We start from the raw sequence: 15,510 nt of genomic DNA on the forward strand, positions 1-15,510 counted from the left end.
AAAGAAAGAAAGAGAAAGAAAGAAAGAACATATAAAGACAAGAAGAATTGAAGAATTCTGAAAAACTCTGAACTTCTGTCTCGGCTGTCTGTGTCTGGAACTCACAGGTATGCAATTTATCTGGAATATTTTAGTCATACCTGCCTTCACCCAGGGTACTTTTATTACAAACGTGCTGTGCGAAATTGATTGCAATAGATTTGAATGTTGTAATTAATGTCGTTAGAATAGGCCTATTGTTTTCATGTTGTAATTAGAGTTACCATGTATTTCTCCCACGTTAAGAGTAAGCATTAAAGTTTATCTGTAATTTTAGTGTCGCGGTGAACAACCAGTGATCCCGTTCGTTCGTTCCTCTGTGGTTCAGTAATGTAGAGAGGCAGGGAATCTATAGAATAATCTGGGCAACATTGGAGAAATTGTTTGCGCACTTGTTTATAAACCTGGTGAATCCAGTATCCATTATTAGCTAGTGGTTTAGCCTATCGTTATTCTCTGAAGTGGTTTTGTCTCTTGATCCAGAGTTATGATTAGATGAACTCGGTTTGTTTATCTGGCGTCTGTTTTCTGCGCTACTGTGTTGCGGAAGAGTTGAGCTAGAGAGAGAGAGAGAGAGAGAGAGAGACGGCATCCAAGTCCAGTTCGGACCTGTTAGTCATTCATCATCAGTTTCCGCACCAAGGTACGGAACCAGAAGCGCGTCTCTGATGTTGGAAACATTTCTGTTGTAGCTGGACACCGGTAGAACACGCACCGATACTGTAGATTTCAGTTAAGACGGGGCGAAAATCTGATATCAACTTTGGAGGGGACAATTACATTAAATTTTCTCAAGAGCAATTCCTGAGGGGGACACCAAAAGTAGTGCTGTAACACATAGCCTACATTGTAATATGGTAAATGTATATTGAGGAACCAAAGAAATAAGGTGTTTGCCGTACTCCTAACTACCGGTACCCAAAACTACACAACTAATCACAACAGCAATACCATTGCCTTTAACAAATCTTAGTTCAGTCACCAGTTTAAGTTGAGAGTGGGGGTATCCATGGCATTTTCCAATTCTGTTCCTATTTTACAAGTAAAAAAAATTGAGAACCTTTCATAATGTTGCCAAACAAAGACTCAACAAACTTACCTGAGACTCCCTGTCTCTGCCAGTCTGTCCCTGCATATCTGTCCCCAACTCTGCTGTCTGTGTGCCATCTGTTGCCTGCTCTGCCTAATGACATCATTGTGAAACATTTCCATTAGAATTTCATTTCTTTCTTATGAACATTTTATCAACTAGTCTTTGAGATATTAGGCTACTAGGGTTCTTACTTTGCGTTTTGGTGTACTGGGGGGGTCGCAATCTTTTGAAACTTAAAAACGCGCTATTAAGTGTCTATAATCAGCACAATTGCTTTCATTGCGTATTATTAATATTATTTAAATTACATAGTTATGTTTCAGTGATATATTGGGGGGGACAAATCATATTTTTCCCAGGATGGGGGGGTCGTGTCCCCCCCGTCCCCCCGGGATTTCCGCCCCTGGTCACTGTCACACTGTTACCTAGGTAATAACACCATGGGGTTTATGTGCACGTCCATGTGTCTTATAGCAGAACGGTGGGAGAAGTTGAGAAATAACAGGGAGGGCGAAATGGGGGGGAGGGAATGACTCTCATTCGACCCAGAACAGAGGCAAAGAGAGAGAGAGTTGCATACAAAACACCTTGAAGGTCAAAGGACCACGTGGTCACGTAAGAGTTGTGAGATTTGGTGGTGGGTGGGGGGGGGGTCTGTTGGTTCCTATGGTGATCATCAACATTCAGACTGTTCCTGAACAATATAAAGTTCAATAAAGTAACAGTAATTAATATAACTGTGATCATATGATATTGTATTGAAAACAACCACTACCCAGTGTGGATAACTGCTGAAATAACCTCTCTCTGTTTTCAACAGACCTGTGAACCCTGATCTCCAGAGATACTGGCAGAGGGCCTCACTATATATTCTGTCTAGAACATTTTCTGCTCCCCCCTTCCCTTCCCTTACCCTCCCTTACCCTCGTCTGGTCATGGCTCCGTCCCTGGCCACAGCATTTGCCAGGCGCTGGTGGATGGCTTTAACAGCCATCATAGAGAACTTGTTTTTCTCAGCTGTCCTGCTGGGCTGGGGATCGTTACTCATCATGCTCAAGTCCGAAGGCTACTACTCTTACATGTGCAATGGAGAAGGTAAGAGCACCATCTTTATTCAACCTCTCTTTGACCTGCTCTTTATAATGTTCACCTTCTGATAGTCAGGGGGTAGAGGGGGTAGAGGGGGGAGGGGCATTAGCTATCTAGGAGGGAGACCCCAGGAACATTAGGTGTCTAGGAGGGAGACCCCAGGAACATTAGGTGTCTAGGAGGGAGACCCCAGGAACATTAGGTGTCTAGGAAGGAGACCCCAGGAACATTAGGTGTCTAGGAGACCCCAGGAACATTAGCTGTCTAGGAGACCCCAGGAACATTAGGTGTCTAGGAGGGAGACCCCAGGAACATTAGGTGTCTAGGAGGGAGACCCCAGGAACATTAGGTGTCTAGGAGGGAGACCCCAGGAACATTAGGTGTCTAGGAAGGAGACCCCAGGAACATTAGGTGTCTAGGAGGGAGACCCCAGGAACATTAACTGTCTAGCAGGGAGGACCCCAGGAACATTAGGTGTCTAGGAGGGAGACCCCAGGAACATTAGGTGTCTAGGAGGGAGACCCCAGGAACATTAACTGTCAAGCAGGGAGGACCCCAGGAACATTAGGTGTCTAGGAGGGAGACCCCAGGAACATTAGCTGTCTAGGAGGGAGACCCCAGGAACATTAACTGTCTAGGAGGGAGACCACAGGAACATTAGGTGTCTAGGAGGGAGACCCCAGGAACATTAGGTGTCTAGGAGGGAGACCCCAGGAACATTAGGTGTCTAGGAGGGAGACCCCAGGAACATTAGGTGTCTAGGAGGGAGACCCCAGGAACATTAGGTGTCTAGGAGGGAGACCCCAGGAACATTAGGTGTCTAGGAGACCCCAGGAACATTAGCTGTCTAGGAGGGAGACCCCAGGAACATTAGGTGTCTAGGAGGGAGACCCCAGGAACATTAGGTGTCTAGGAGGACCCCAGGAACATTAACTGTGTAGGAGACCCCAGGAACATTAGCTGTCTAGGAGGGAGACCCCAGGAACATTAGGTGTCTAGGAGGGAGACCCCAGGAACATTAGGTGTCTAGGAGGGAGACCCCAGGAACATTAGGTGTCTAGGAGGGAGACCCCAGGAACATTAGGTGTCTAGGAGGGAGCACCCCAGGAACATTAGGTGTCTAGGAGGGAGACCCCAGGAACATTAGGTGTCTAGGAGACCCCAGGAACATTAGCTGTCTAGGAGACCCCAGGAACATTAGGTGTCTAGGAGGGAGACCCCAGGAACATTAGGTGTCTAGGAGGGAGACCCCAGGAACATTAGGTGTCTAGGAGGGAGACCCCAGGAACATTAGGTGTCTAGGAGGGAGACCCCAGGAACATTAGGTGTCTAGGAGGGAGGACCCCAGGCACATTAGGTGTCTAGGAGGGAGGACCCCAGGAACATTAGGTGTCTAGGAGGGAGGACCCAGGAACATTAGGTGTCTAGGAAGGAGACCCCAGGAACATTAGGTGTCTAGGAGGGAGACCCCAGGAACATTAACTGTCTAGGAGACCCCAGGAACATTAGGTGTCTAGGAGGGAGACCCCAGGAACATTAGGTGTCTAGGAGGGAGACCCCAGGAACATTAGGTGTCTAGGAGGGAGACCCCATGAACATTAGGTGTCTAGGAGGGAGACCCCAGGAACATTAGGTGTCTAGGAGGGAGACCCCAGGAACATTAGGTGTCTAGGAGACCCCAGGAACATTAGCTGTCTAGGAGGGAGACCCCAGGAACATTAGGTGTCTAGGAGGGAGACCCCAGGAACATTAGGTGTCTAGGAGGACCCCAGGAACATTAACTGTGTAGGAGACCCCAGGAACATTAGCTGTCTAGGAGGGAGACCCCAAGAACATTAGGTGTCTAGGAGGGAGACCCCAGGAACATTAGCTGTCTAGGAGGGAGACCCCAGGAACATTAGGTGTCTAGGAGGGAGACCCCAGGAACATTAGGTGTCTAGGAGGGAGACCCCAGGAACATTAACTGTCTAGGAGACCCCAGGAACATTAGGTGTCTAGGAGGGAGACCCCAGGAACATTAGGTGTCTAGGAGGGAGACCCCAGGAACATTAGGTGTCTAGGAGGGAGACCCCAGGAACATTAGCTGTCTAGGAGGGAGACCCCAGGAACATTAACTGTCTAGGAGGGAGACCCCAGGAACATTAGGTGTCTAGGAGGGAGACCCCAGGAACATTAGGTGTCTAGTAGGGAGACCCCAGGAACATTAGGTGTCTAGGAGGGAGGACCCCAGGAACATTAGGTGTCTAGGAGGGAGACCCCAGGAACATTAGGTGTCTAGGAGGGAGACCCCAGGAACATTAGGTGTCTAGGAGGGAGACCCCAGGAACATTAACTGTCTAGGAGGGAGGACCCCAGGAACATTAGGTGTCTAGGAGGGAGACCCCAGGAACATTAGGTGTCTAGGAGGGAGACCCCAGGAACATTAACTGTCAAGCAGGGAGGACCCCAGGAACATTAGGTGTCTAGGAGGGAGACCCCAGGAACATTAGCTGTCTAGGAGGGAGACCCCAGGAACATTAACTGTCTAGGAGGGAGACCACAGGAACATTAGGTGTCTAGGAGGGAGACCCCAGGAACATTAGGTGTCTAGGAGGGAGACCCCAGGAACATTAGGTGTCTAGGAGGGAGACCCCAGGAACATTAGGTGTCTAGGAGGGAGACCCCAGGAACATTAGGTGTCTAGGAGGGAGACCCCAGGAACATTAGGTGTCTAGGAGACCCCAGGAACATTAGGTGTCTAGGAGGGAGACCCCAGGAACATTAGGTGTCTAGGAGGGAGACCCCAGGAACATTAGGTGTCTAGGAGGACCCCAGGAACATTAACTGTGTAGGAGACCCCAGGAACATTAGCTGTCTAGGAGGGAGACCCCAGGAACATTAGGTGTCTAGGAGGGAGACCCCAGGAACATTAGGTGTCTAGGAGGGAGACCCCAGGAACATTAGGTGTCTAGGAGGGAGACCCCAGGAACATTAGGTGTCTAGGAGGGAGACCCCAGGAACATTAGGTGTCTAGGAGGGAGCACCCCAGGAACATTAGGTGTCTAGGAGGGAGACCCCAGGAACATTAGGTGTCTAGGATGGAGACCCCAGGAACATTAGCTGTCTAGGAGACCCCAGGAACATTAGGTGTCTAGGAGGGAGACCCCAGGAACATTAGGTGTCTAGGAGGGAGACCCCAGGAACATTAGGTGTCTAGGAGGGAGACCCCAGGAACATTAGGTGTCTAGGAGGGAGACCCCAGGAACATTAGGTGTCTAGGAGGGAGGACCCCAGGCACATTAGGTGTCTAGGAGGGAGGACCCCAGGAACATTAGGTGTCTAGGAGGGAGGACCCCAGGAACATTAGGTGTCTAGGAGGGAGGACCCCAGGAACATTAGGTGTCTAGGAGGGAGGACCCCAGGAACATTAGGTGTCTAGGAGGGAGGACCCAGGAACATTAGGTGTCTAGGAAGGAGACCCCAGGAACATTAGGTGTCTAGGAGGGAGACCCCAGGAACATTAACTGTCTAGGAGACCCCAGGAACATTAGGTGTCTAGGAGGGAGACCCCAGGAACATTAGGTGTCTAGGAGGGAGACCCCAGGAACATTAGGTGTCTAGGAGGGAGACCCCATGAACATTAGGTGTCTAGGAGGGAGACCCCAGGAACATTAGGTGTCTAGGAGGGAGACCCCAGGAACATTAGGTGTCTAGGAGACCCCAGGAACATTAGCTGTCTAGGAGGGAGACCCCAGGAACATTAGGTGTCTAGGAGGGAGACCCCAGGAACATTAGGTGTCTAGGAGGACCCCAGGAACATTAACTGTGTAGGAGACCCCAGGAACATTAGCTGTCTAGGAGGGAGACCCCAAGAACATTAGGTGTCTAGGAGGGAGACCCCAGGAACATTAGCTGTCTAGGAGGGAGACCCCAGGAACATTAGGTGTCTAGGAGGGAGACCCCAGGAACATTAGGTGTCTAGGAGGGAGACCCCAGGAACATTAACTGTCTAGGAGACCCCAGGAACATTAGGTGTCTAGGAGGGAGACCCCAGGAACATTAGGTGTCTAGGAGGGAGACCCCAGGAACATTAGGTGTCTAGGAGGGAGACCCCAGGAACATTAGCTGTCTAGGAGGGAGACCCCAGGAACATTAACTGTCTAGGAGGGAGACCCCAGGAACATTAGGTGTCTAGGAGGGAGGACCCCAGGAACATTAGGTGTCTAGGAGGGAGACCCCAGGAACATTAGGTGTCTAGGAGGGAGACCCCAGGAACATTAGGTGTCTAGTAGGGAGACCCCAGGAACATTAGGTGTCTAGGAGGGAGGACCCCAGGAACATTAGGTGTCTAGGAGGGAGACCCCAGGAACATTAGGTGTCTAGGAGGGAGACCCCAGGAACATTAGGTGTCTAGGAGGGAGACCCCAGGAACATTAACTGTCTAGGAGGGAGGACCCCAGGAACATTAGGTGTCTAGGAGGGAGACCCCAGGAACATTAGGTGTCTAGGAGGGAGGACCCCAGGAACATTAGGTGTCTAGGAGGGATACCCCAGGAACATTAGGTATCTAAGAGGGAGACCCCAGGAACATTAGCTGTCTAGGAGGGAGACCCCAGGAACATTAACTGTCAAGGAGGGAGACCCCAGGAACATTAGGTGTTTAGGAGGGAGATCCCAGGAACATTAGGTGTCTAGGAGGACCCCAGGAACATTAGGTGTCTAGGAGGGAGACCCCAGGAACATTAGGTGTCTAGGAGGGAGACCCCAGGAACATTAGCTGTCAAGGAGGGAGACCCCAGGAACATTAACTGTCAAGGAGGGAGACCCCAGGAACATTAGGTGTCTAGGAGGGAGACCCCAGGAACATTAGGTGTCTAGGAGGGAGGCCCCAGGAACATTAACTGTCTAGGAGGGAGACCCCAGGAACATTAGGTATCTACGAGGGAGACCCCAGGAACATTAACTGTCTAGGAGGGAGACCCCAGGAACATTAGGTGTCTAGGAGGGAGGACCCCAGGAACATTAGGTGTCTAGGAGGGAGACCCCAGGAACATTAGGTGTCTAGGAGGGAGACCCAAGGAACATTAGGTGTCTAGGAGGGAGACCCCAGGAACATTAACTGTCTAGGAGGGAGGACCCCAGGAACATTAGGTGTCTAGGAGGGAAACCCCAGGAACATTAGGTGTCTAGGAGGGAGGACCCCAGGAACATTAGGTGTCTAGGAGGGAGACCCCAGGAACATTCGGTATCTAGGAGGGAGACCCCAGGAACATTAGCTGTCTAGGAGGGAGACCCCAGGAACATTAACTGTCAAGGAGGGAGACCCCAGGAACATTGGGTGTCTAGGAGGGAGATCCCAGGAACATTAGGTGTCTAGGAGGACCCCAGGAACATTAGGTGTCTAGGAGGGAGACCCCAGGAACATTAGGTGTCTAGGAGGGAGACCCCAGGAACATTAGGTGTCTAGGAGGGAGACCCCATGAACATTAGCTGTCTAGGAGGGAGACCCCAGGAACATTAGGTGTCTAGGAGGGAGGACCCCAGGAACATTAGGGGTCTAGGAGACCCCAGGAACATTAGGTGTCTAGGAGGGAGACCCCAGGAACATTAGGTGTCTAGGAGGGAGACCCCAGGAACATTAGGTGTCTAGGAGGGAGACCCCATGAACATTAGGTGTCTAGGAGGGAGCCCCCAGGAACATTAACTGTCTAGGAGACCCCAGGAACATTAGGTGTCTAGGAGGGAGACCCCAGGACATTAGGTGTCTAGGAGGGAGACCCCAGGAACATTAAATGTCTAGCAGGGAGGACCCCAGGAACATTAGGTGTCTAGGAGGGAGACCCCAGGAACATTAGGTGTCTAGGAGTGAGACCCCAGGAACATTAACTGTCTAGCAGGGAGGACCCCAGGAACATTAGGTGTCTAGGAGGGAGACCCCAGGAACATTAGCTGTCTAGGAGGGAGACCCCAGGAACATTAACTGTCTAGGAGGGAGACCACAGGAACATTAGGTGTCTAGGAGGGAGACCCCAGGAACATTAGGTGTCTAGGAGGGAGACCCCAGGAACATTAGGTGTCTAGGAGGGAGACCCCAGGAACATTAGGTGTCTAGGAGACCCCAGGAACATTAGCTGTCTATGAGGGAGACCCCAGGAACATTAGGTGTCTAGGAGGGAGACCCCAGGAACATTAGGTGTCTAGGAGGACCCCAGGAACATTAACTGTGTAGGAGACCCCAGGAACATTAGCTGTCTAGGAGGGAGACCCCAGGAACATTAGGTGTCTAGGAGGGAGACCCCAGGAACATTAGCTGTCTAGGAGGGAGACCCCAGGAACATTAGGTGTCTAGGAGGGAGACCCCAGGAACATTAGGTGTCTAGGAGGGAGAACCCAGGAACATTAACTGTCTAGGAGACCCCAGGAACATTAGGTGTCTAGGAGGGAGACTCCAGGAACATTAGCTGTCTAGGAGGGAGACCCCAGGAACATTAACTGTCTAGGAGGGAGACCCCAGGAACATTAGGTGTCTAGGAGGGAGACCCCAGGAACATTAGGTGTCTAGTAGGGAGACCCCAGGAACATTAGGTGTCTAGGAGGGTGGACCCCAGGAACATTAGGTGTCTAGGAGGGAGACCCCAGGAACATTAGGTGTCTAGGAGGGAGACCCCAGGAACATTAGGTGTCTAGGAGGGAGACCCCAGAAACATTTGGTGTCTAGGAGGGAGGACCCCAGGAACATTAGGTGTCTAGGAGGGAGACCCCAGGAACATTAGGTGTCTAGGAGGGAGGATCCCAGGAACATTAGGTGTCTAGGAGGGAGACCCCAGGAACATTAGGTATCTAGGAGGGAGACCCCAGGAACATTAGCTGTCTAGGAGGGAGACCCCAGGAACATTAACTGTCAAGGAGGGAGACCCCAGGAACATTAGGTGTCTAGGAGTGAGACCCCAGGAACATTAGGTGTCTAGGAGGACCCCAGGAACATTAGGTGTCTAGGAGGGAGACCCCAGGAACATTAGGTGTCTAGGAGGGAGACCCCAGGAACATTAATTGTCTAGGAGGGAGACCCCAGGAACATTAGGTATCTAGGAGGGAGACCCCAGGAACATTAGGTGTCTAGGAGGGAGACCCCAGGAACATTAGGTGTCTAGGAGGGAGGACCCCAGGAACATTAGGTGTCTAGGAGGGAGACCCCAGGAACATTAGGTGTCTAGGAGGGAGACCCCAGGAACATTAGGTGTCTAGGAGGGAGACCCCAGGAACATTAGGTGTCTAGGAGGGAGACCCCAGGAACATTAGGTGTCTAGGAGGGAGACCCCAGGAACATTAGGTGTCTAGGAGGGAGACCCCAGGAACATTAGGTGTCTAGGAGGGAGACCCCAGGAACATTAGGTATCTAGGAGGGAGACCCAAGGAACATTAGGTGTCTAGGAGGGAGGACCCCAGGAACATTAGGTATCTAGGAGGGAGACCCCAGGAACATTAGGTGTCTAGGAGGGAGGACCCCAGGAACATTAGCTGTCTAGGAGGGAGGCCCCAGGAACATTAGGTGTCTAGGAGGGAGGACCCCAGGAACATTAACTGTCTAGGAGGGAGACCCCAGGAACATTAGGTGTCTAGTAGGGAGACCCCAGGAACATTAGGTGTCTAGGAGGGAGACCCCAGGAACATTAGGTGTCGATTAGACCCCAGGAACATTAGGTGTCTAGGAGGGAGACCCCAGGAACATTAACTGTCTAGGAGGGAGACCCCAGGAACATTAGCTGTCTAGGAGGGAGACCCCAGGAACATTAGCTGTCTAGGAGGGAGACCCCAGGAACATTAACTGTCTAGGAGACCCCAGGAACATTAGCTGTCTAGGAGACCCCAGGAACATTAGGTGTCTAGGAGGGAGACCCCAGGAACATTAGTTGTCTAGGAGGGAGACCCCAGGAACATTAACTGTCTAGGAGACCCCAGGAACATTAGCTGTCTAGGAGGGAGACCCCAGGAACATTAGGTGTCTAGGAGGGAGACCCCAGGAACATTAGCTGTCTAGGAGGGAGACTCCAGGAACATTAACTGTCTAGGAGGGAGACCCCAGGAACATTAGGTGTCTAGGAGGGAGACCCCAGGAACATTAGGTGTCTAGGAGGGAGACCCCAGGAACATTAGGTGTCTAGGAGGGAGACCCCAGGAACATTAGTTGTCTAGGAGGGAGGACCCAGGAACATTAGGTGTCTAGGAGTGAGACCCCAGGAACATTAGGTGTCTAGGAGGGAGACCCCAGGAACATTAGGTGTCTAGGAGGGAGGACCCCAGGAACATTAGGTGTCTAGGAGGGAGACCCAAGGAACATTAGGTGTCTAGGAGGGAGGACCCCAGGAACATTAGGTGTCTAGGAGGGAGACCCCAGGAACATTAGGTGTCTAGGAGGGAGACCCCAGGAACATTAGGTGTATAGGAGGGAGACCCCAGGAACATTAACTGTCTAGGAGGGAGACCCCAGGAACATTAGGTGTCTAGGAGGGAGACCCCAGGAACATTAGGTGTCTAGGAGGGAGACCCCAGGAACATTAGGTGTCTAGGAGGGAGACCCCAGGAACATTAGGTGTCTAGGAGGGAGACCCCAGGAACATTAGCTGTCTAGGAGGGAGACCCCTGGAACATTAACTGTCTAGGAGGGAGACCCCAGGAACATTAACTGTCAAGGAGGGAGGACCCCAGGAACATTAGGTGTCTAGGAGGGAGGACCCCAGGAACATTAGGTGTCTAGGAGGGAGGACCGCAGGAACATTAGGTGTCTAGGAGGGAGACCCCAGGAACATTAGCTGTCTAGGAGTGAGACCCCAGGAACATTAGGTGTCTAGGAGACCCCAGGAACATTAGGTGTCTAGGAGGGAGACCCCAGGAACATTAGGTGTCTAGGAGGGAGACCCCAGGAACATTAGGTGTCTAGGAGGACCCCAGGAACATTAACTGTGTAGGAGACCCCAGGAACATTAGCTGTCTAGGAGGGAGACCCCAGGAACATTAGGTGTCTAGGAGGGAGACCCCAGGAACATTAGGTGTCTAGGAGGGAGACCCCAGGAACATTAGGTGTCTAGGAGGGAGACCCCAGGAACATTAGGTGTCTAGGAGGGAGACCCCAGGAACATTAGGTGTCTAGGAGGGAGCACCCCAGGAACATTAGGTGTCTAGGAGGGAGACCCCAGGAACATTAGGTGTCTAGGATGGAGACCCCAGGAACATTAGCTGTCTAGGAGACCCCAGGAACATTAGGTGTCTAGGAGGGAGACCCCAGGAACATTAGGTGTCTAGGAGGGAGACCCCAGGAACATTAGGTGTCTAGGAGGGAGACCCCAGGAACATTAGGTGTCTAGGAGGGAGACCCCAGGAACATTAGGTGTCTAGGAGGGAGGACCCCAGGCACATTAGGTGTCTAGGAGGGAGGACCCCAGGAACATTAGGTGTCTAGGAGGGAGGACCCCAGGAACATTAGGTGTCTAGGAGGGAGGACCCCAGGAACATTAGGTGTCTAGGAGGGAGGACCCCAGGAACATTAGGTGTCTAGGAGGGAGGACCCAGGAACATTAGGTGTCTAGGAAGGAGACCCCAGGAACATTAGGTGTCTAGGAGGGAGACCCCAGGAACATTAACTGTCTAGGAGACCCCAGGAACATTAGGTGTCTAGGAGGGAGACCCCAGGAACATTAGGTGTCTAGGAGGGAGACCCCAGGAACATTAGGTGTCTAGGAGGGAGACCCCATGAACATTAGGTGTCTAGGAGGGAGACCCCAGGAACATTAGGTGTCTAGGAGGGAGACCCCAGGAACATTAGGTGTCTAGGAGACCCCAGGAACATTAGCTGTCTAGGAGGGAGACCCCAGGAACATTAGGTGTCTAGGAGGGAGACCCCAGGAACATTAGGTGTCTAGGAGGACCCCAGGAACATTAACTGTGTAGGAGACCCCAGGAACATTAGCTGTCTAGGAGGGAGACCCCAAGAACATTAGGTGTCTAGGAGGGAGACCCCAGGAACATTAGCTGTCTAGGAGGGAGACCCCAGGAACATTAGGTGTCTAGGAGGGAGACCCCAGGAACATTAGGTGTCTAGGAGGGAGACCCCAGGAACATTAACTGTCTAGGAGACCCCAGGAACATTAGGTGTCTAGGAGGGAGACCCCAGGAACATTAGGTGTCTAGGAGGGAGACCCCAGGAACATTAGGTGTCTAGGAGGGAGACCCCAGGAACATTAGCTGTCTAGGAGGGAGACCCCAGGAACATTAACTGTCTAGGAGGGAGACCCCAGGAACATTAGGTGTCTAGGAGGGAGGACCCCAGGAACATTAGGTGTCTAGGAGGGAGACCCCAGGAACATTAGGTGTCTAGGAGGGAGACCCCAGGAACATTAGGTGTCTAGGAGGGAGACCCCAGGAACATTAGGTGTCTAGGAGGGAGGACCCCAGGAACATTAGGTGTCTAGGAGGGAGACCCCAGGAACATTAGGTGTCTAGGAGGGAGACCCCAGGAACATTAGGTGTCTAGGAGGGAGACCCCAGGAACATTAACTGTCTAGGAGGGAGGACCCCAGGAACATTAGGTGTCTAGGAGGGAGACCCCAGGAACATTAGGTGTCTAGGAGGGAGGACCCCAGGAACATTAGGTGTCTAGGAGGGATACCCCAGGAACATTAGGTATCTAAGAGGGAGACCCCAGGAACATTAGCTGTCTAGGAGGGAGACCCCAGGAACATTAACTGTCAAGGAGGGAGACCCCAGGAACATTAGGTGTTTAGGAGGGAGATCCCAGGAACATTAGGTGTCTAGGAGGACCCCAGGAACATTAGGTGTCTAGGAGGGAGACCCCAGGAACATTAGGTGTCTAGGAGGGAGACCCCAGGAACATTAGCTGTCAAGGAGGGAGACCCCAGGAACATTAACTGTCAAGGAGGGAGACCCCAGGAACATTAGGTGTCTAGGAGGGAGACCCCAGGAACATTAGGTGTCTAGGAGGGAGGCCCCAGGAACATTAACTGTCTAGGAGGGAGACCCCAGGAACATTAGGTATCTACGAGGGAGACCCCAGGAACATTAACTGTCTAGGAGGGAGACCCCAGGAACATTAGGTGTCTAGGAGGGAGGACCCCAGGAACATTAGGTGTCTAGGAGGGAGACCCCAGGAACATTAGGTGTCTAGGAGGGAGACCCAAGGAACATTAGGTGTCTAGGAGGGAGACCCCAGGAACATTAACTGTCTAGGAGGGAGGACCCCAGGAACATTAGGTGTCTAGGAGGGAGACCCCAGGAACATTAGGTGTCTAGGAGGGAGGACCCCAGGAACATTAGGTGTCTAGGAGGGAGACCCCAGGAACATTCGGTATCTAGGAGGGAGACCCCAGGAACATTAGCTGTCTAGGAGGGAGACCCCAGGAACATTAACTGTCAAGGAGGGAGACCCCAGGAACATTGGGTGTCTAGGAGGGAGATCCCAGGAACATTAGGTGTCTAGGAGGACCCCAGGAACATTAGGTGTCTAGGAGGGAGACCCCAGGAACATTAGGTGTCTAGGAGGGAGACCCCAGGAACATTAGGTGTCTAGGAGGGAGACCCCATGAACATTAGCTGTCTAGGAGGGAGACCCCAGGAACATTAGGTGTCTAGGAGGGAGGACCCCAGGAACATTAGGGGTCTAGGAGACCCCAGGAACATTAGGTGTCTAGGAGGGAGACCCCAGGAACATTAGGTGTCTAGGAGGGAGACCCCAGGAACATTAGGTGTCTAGGAGGGAGACCCCATGAACATTAGGTGTCTAGGAGGGAGCCCCCAGGAACATTAACTGTCTAGGAGACCCCAGGAACATTAGGTGTCTAGGAGGGAGACCCCAGGACATTAGGTGTCTAGGAGGGAGACCCCAGGAACATTAAATGTCTAGCAGGGAGGACCCCAGGAACATTAGGTGTCTAGGAGGGAGACCCCAGGAACATTAGGTGTCTAGGAGTGAGACCCCAGGAACATTAACTGTCTAGCAGGGAGGACCCCAGGAACATTAGGTGTCTAGGAGGGAGACCCCAGGAACATTAGCTGTCTAGGAGGGAGACCCCAGGAACATTAACTGTCTAGGAGGGAGACCACAGGAACATTAGGTGTCTAGGAGGGAGACCCCAGGAACATTAGGTGTCTAGGAGGGAGACCCCAGGAACATTAGGTGTCTAGGAGGGAGACCCCAGGAACATTAGGTGTCTAGGAGACCCCAGGAACATTAGCTGTCTATGAGGGAGACCCCAGGAACATTAGGTGTCTAGGAGGGAGACCCCAGGAACATTAGGTGTCTAGGAGGACCCCAGGAACATTAACTGTGTAGGAGACCCCAGGAACATTAGCTGTCTAGGAGGGAGACCCCAGGAACATTAGGTGTCTAGGAGGGAGACCCCAGGAACATTAGCTGTCTAGGAGGGAGACCCCAGGAACATTAGGTGTCTAGGAGGGAGACCCCAGGAACATTAGGTGTCTAGGAGGGAGAACCCAGGAACATTAACTGTCTAGGAGACCCCAGGAACATTAGGTGTCTAGGAGGGAGACTCCAGGAACATTAGCTGTCTAGGAGGGAGACCCCAGGAACATTAACTGTCTAGGAGGGAGACCCCAGGAACATTAGGTGTCTAGGAGGGAGACCCCAGGAACATTAGGTGTCTAGGAGGGAGACCCCAGGAACATTAGGTGTCTAGGAGGGTGGACCCCAGGAACATTAGGTGTCTAGGAGGGAGACCCCAGGAACATTAGGTGTCTAGGAGGGAGACCCCAGGAACATTAGGTGTCTAGGAGGGAGACCCCAGAAACATTTGGTGTCTAGGAGGGAGGACCCCAGGAACATTAGGTGTCTAGGAGGGAGACCCCAGGAACATTAGGTGTCTAGGAGGGAGGATCCCAGGAACATTAGGTGTCTAGGAGGGAGACCCCAGGAACATTAGGTATCTAGGAGGGAGACCCCAGGAACATTAGCTGTCTAGGAGGGAGACCCCAGGAACATTAACTGTCAAGGAGGGAGACCCCAGGAACATTAGGTGTCTAGGAGTGAGACCCCAGGAACATTAGGTGTCTAGGAGGACCCCAGGAACATTAGGTGTCTAGGAGGGAGACCCCAGGAACATTAGGTGTCTAGGAGGGAGACCCCAGGAACATTAATTGTCTAGGAGGGAGACCCCAGGAACATTAGGTATCTAGGAGGGAGACCCCAGGAACATTAGGTGTCTAGGAGGGAGACCCCAGGAACATTAGGTGTCTAGGAGGAGGACCCCAGGAACATTAGGTGTCTAGGAGGGAGACCCCAG

The 15,510-nt window shown here is 52.2% G+C and overlaps 1 protein-coding gene across 1 annotated transcript in view; it reads left to right on the plus strand.

Annotated features, from left to right (window-relative positions):
- Window positions 1–15,510, plus strand: part of slc43a2a (solute carrier family 43 member 2a) — a 35,397-nt gene continuing 19,887 nt past the window's right edge. The window contains exons 1-2 of the mRNA XM_029766752.1: window positions 1–107; window positions 1,953–2,227. Of these exons, the coding sequence (XP_029622612.1) occupies window positions 2,068–2,227 (160 nt within the window). The 5' untranslated portion in view covers window positions 1–107; window positions 1,953–2,067. The remainder of the gene's footprint in view (window positions 108–1,952; window positions 2,228–15,510) is intronic.

Source organism: Salmo trutta, chromosome 12 (genome assembly GCF_901001165.1).
Source record: "Salmo trutta chromosome 12, fSalTru1.1, whole genome shotgun sequence".
Taxonomy (NCBI): domain Eukaryota; kingdom Metazoa; phylum Chordata; class Actinopteri; order Salmoniformes; family Salmonidae; genus Salmo; species Salmo trutta.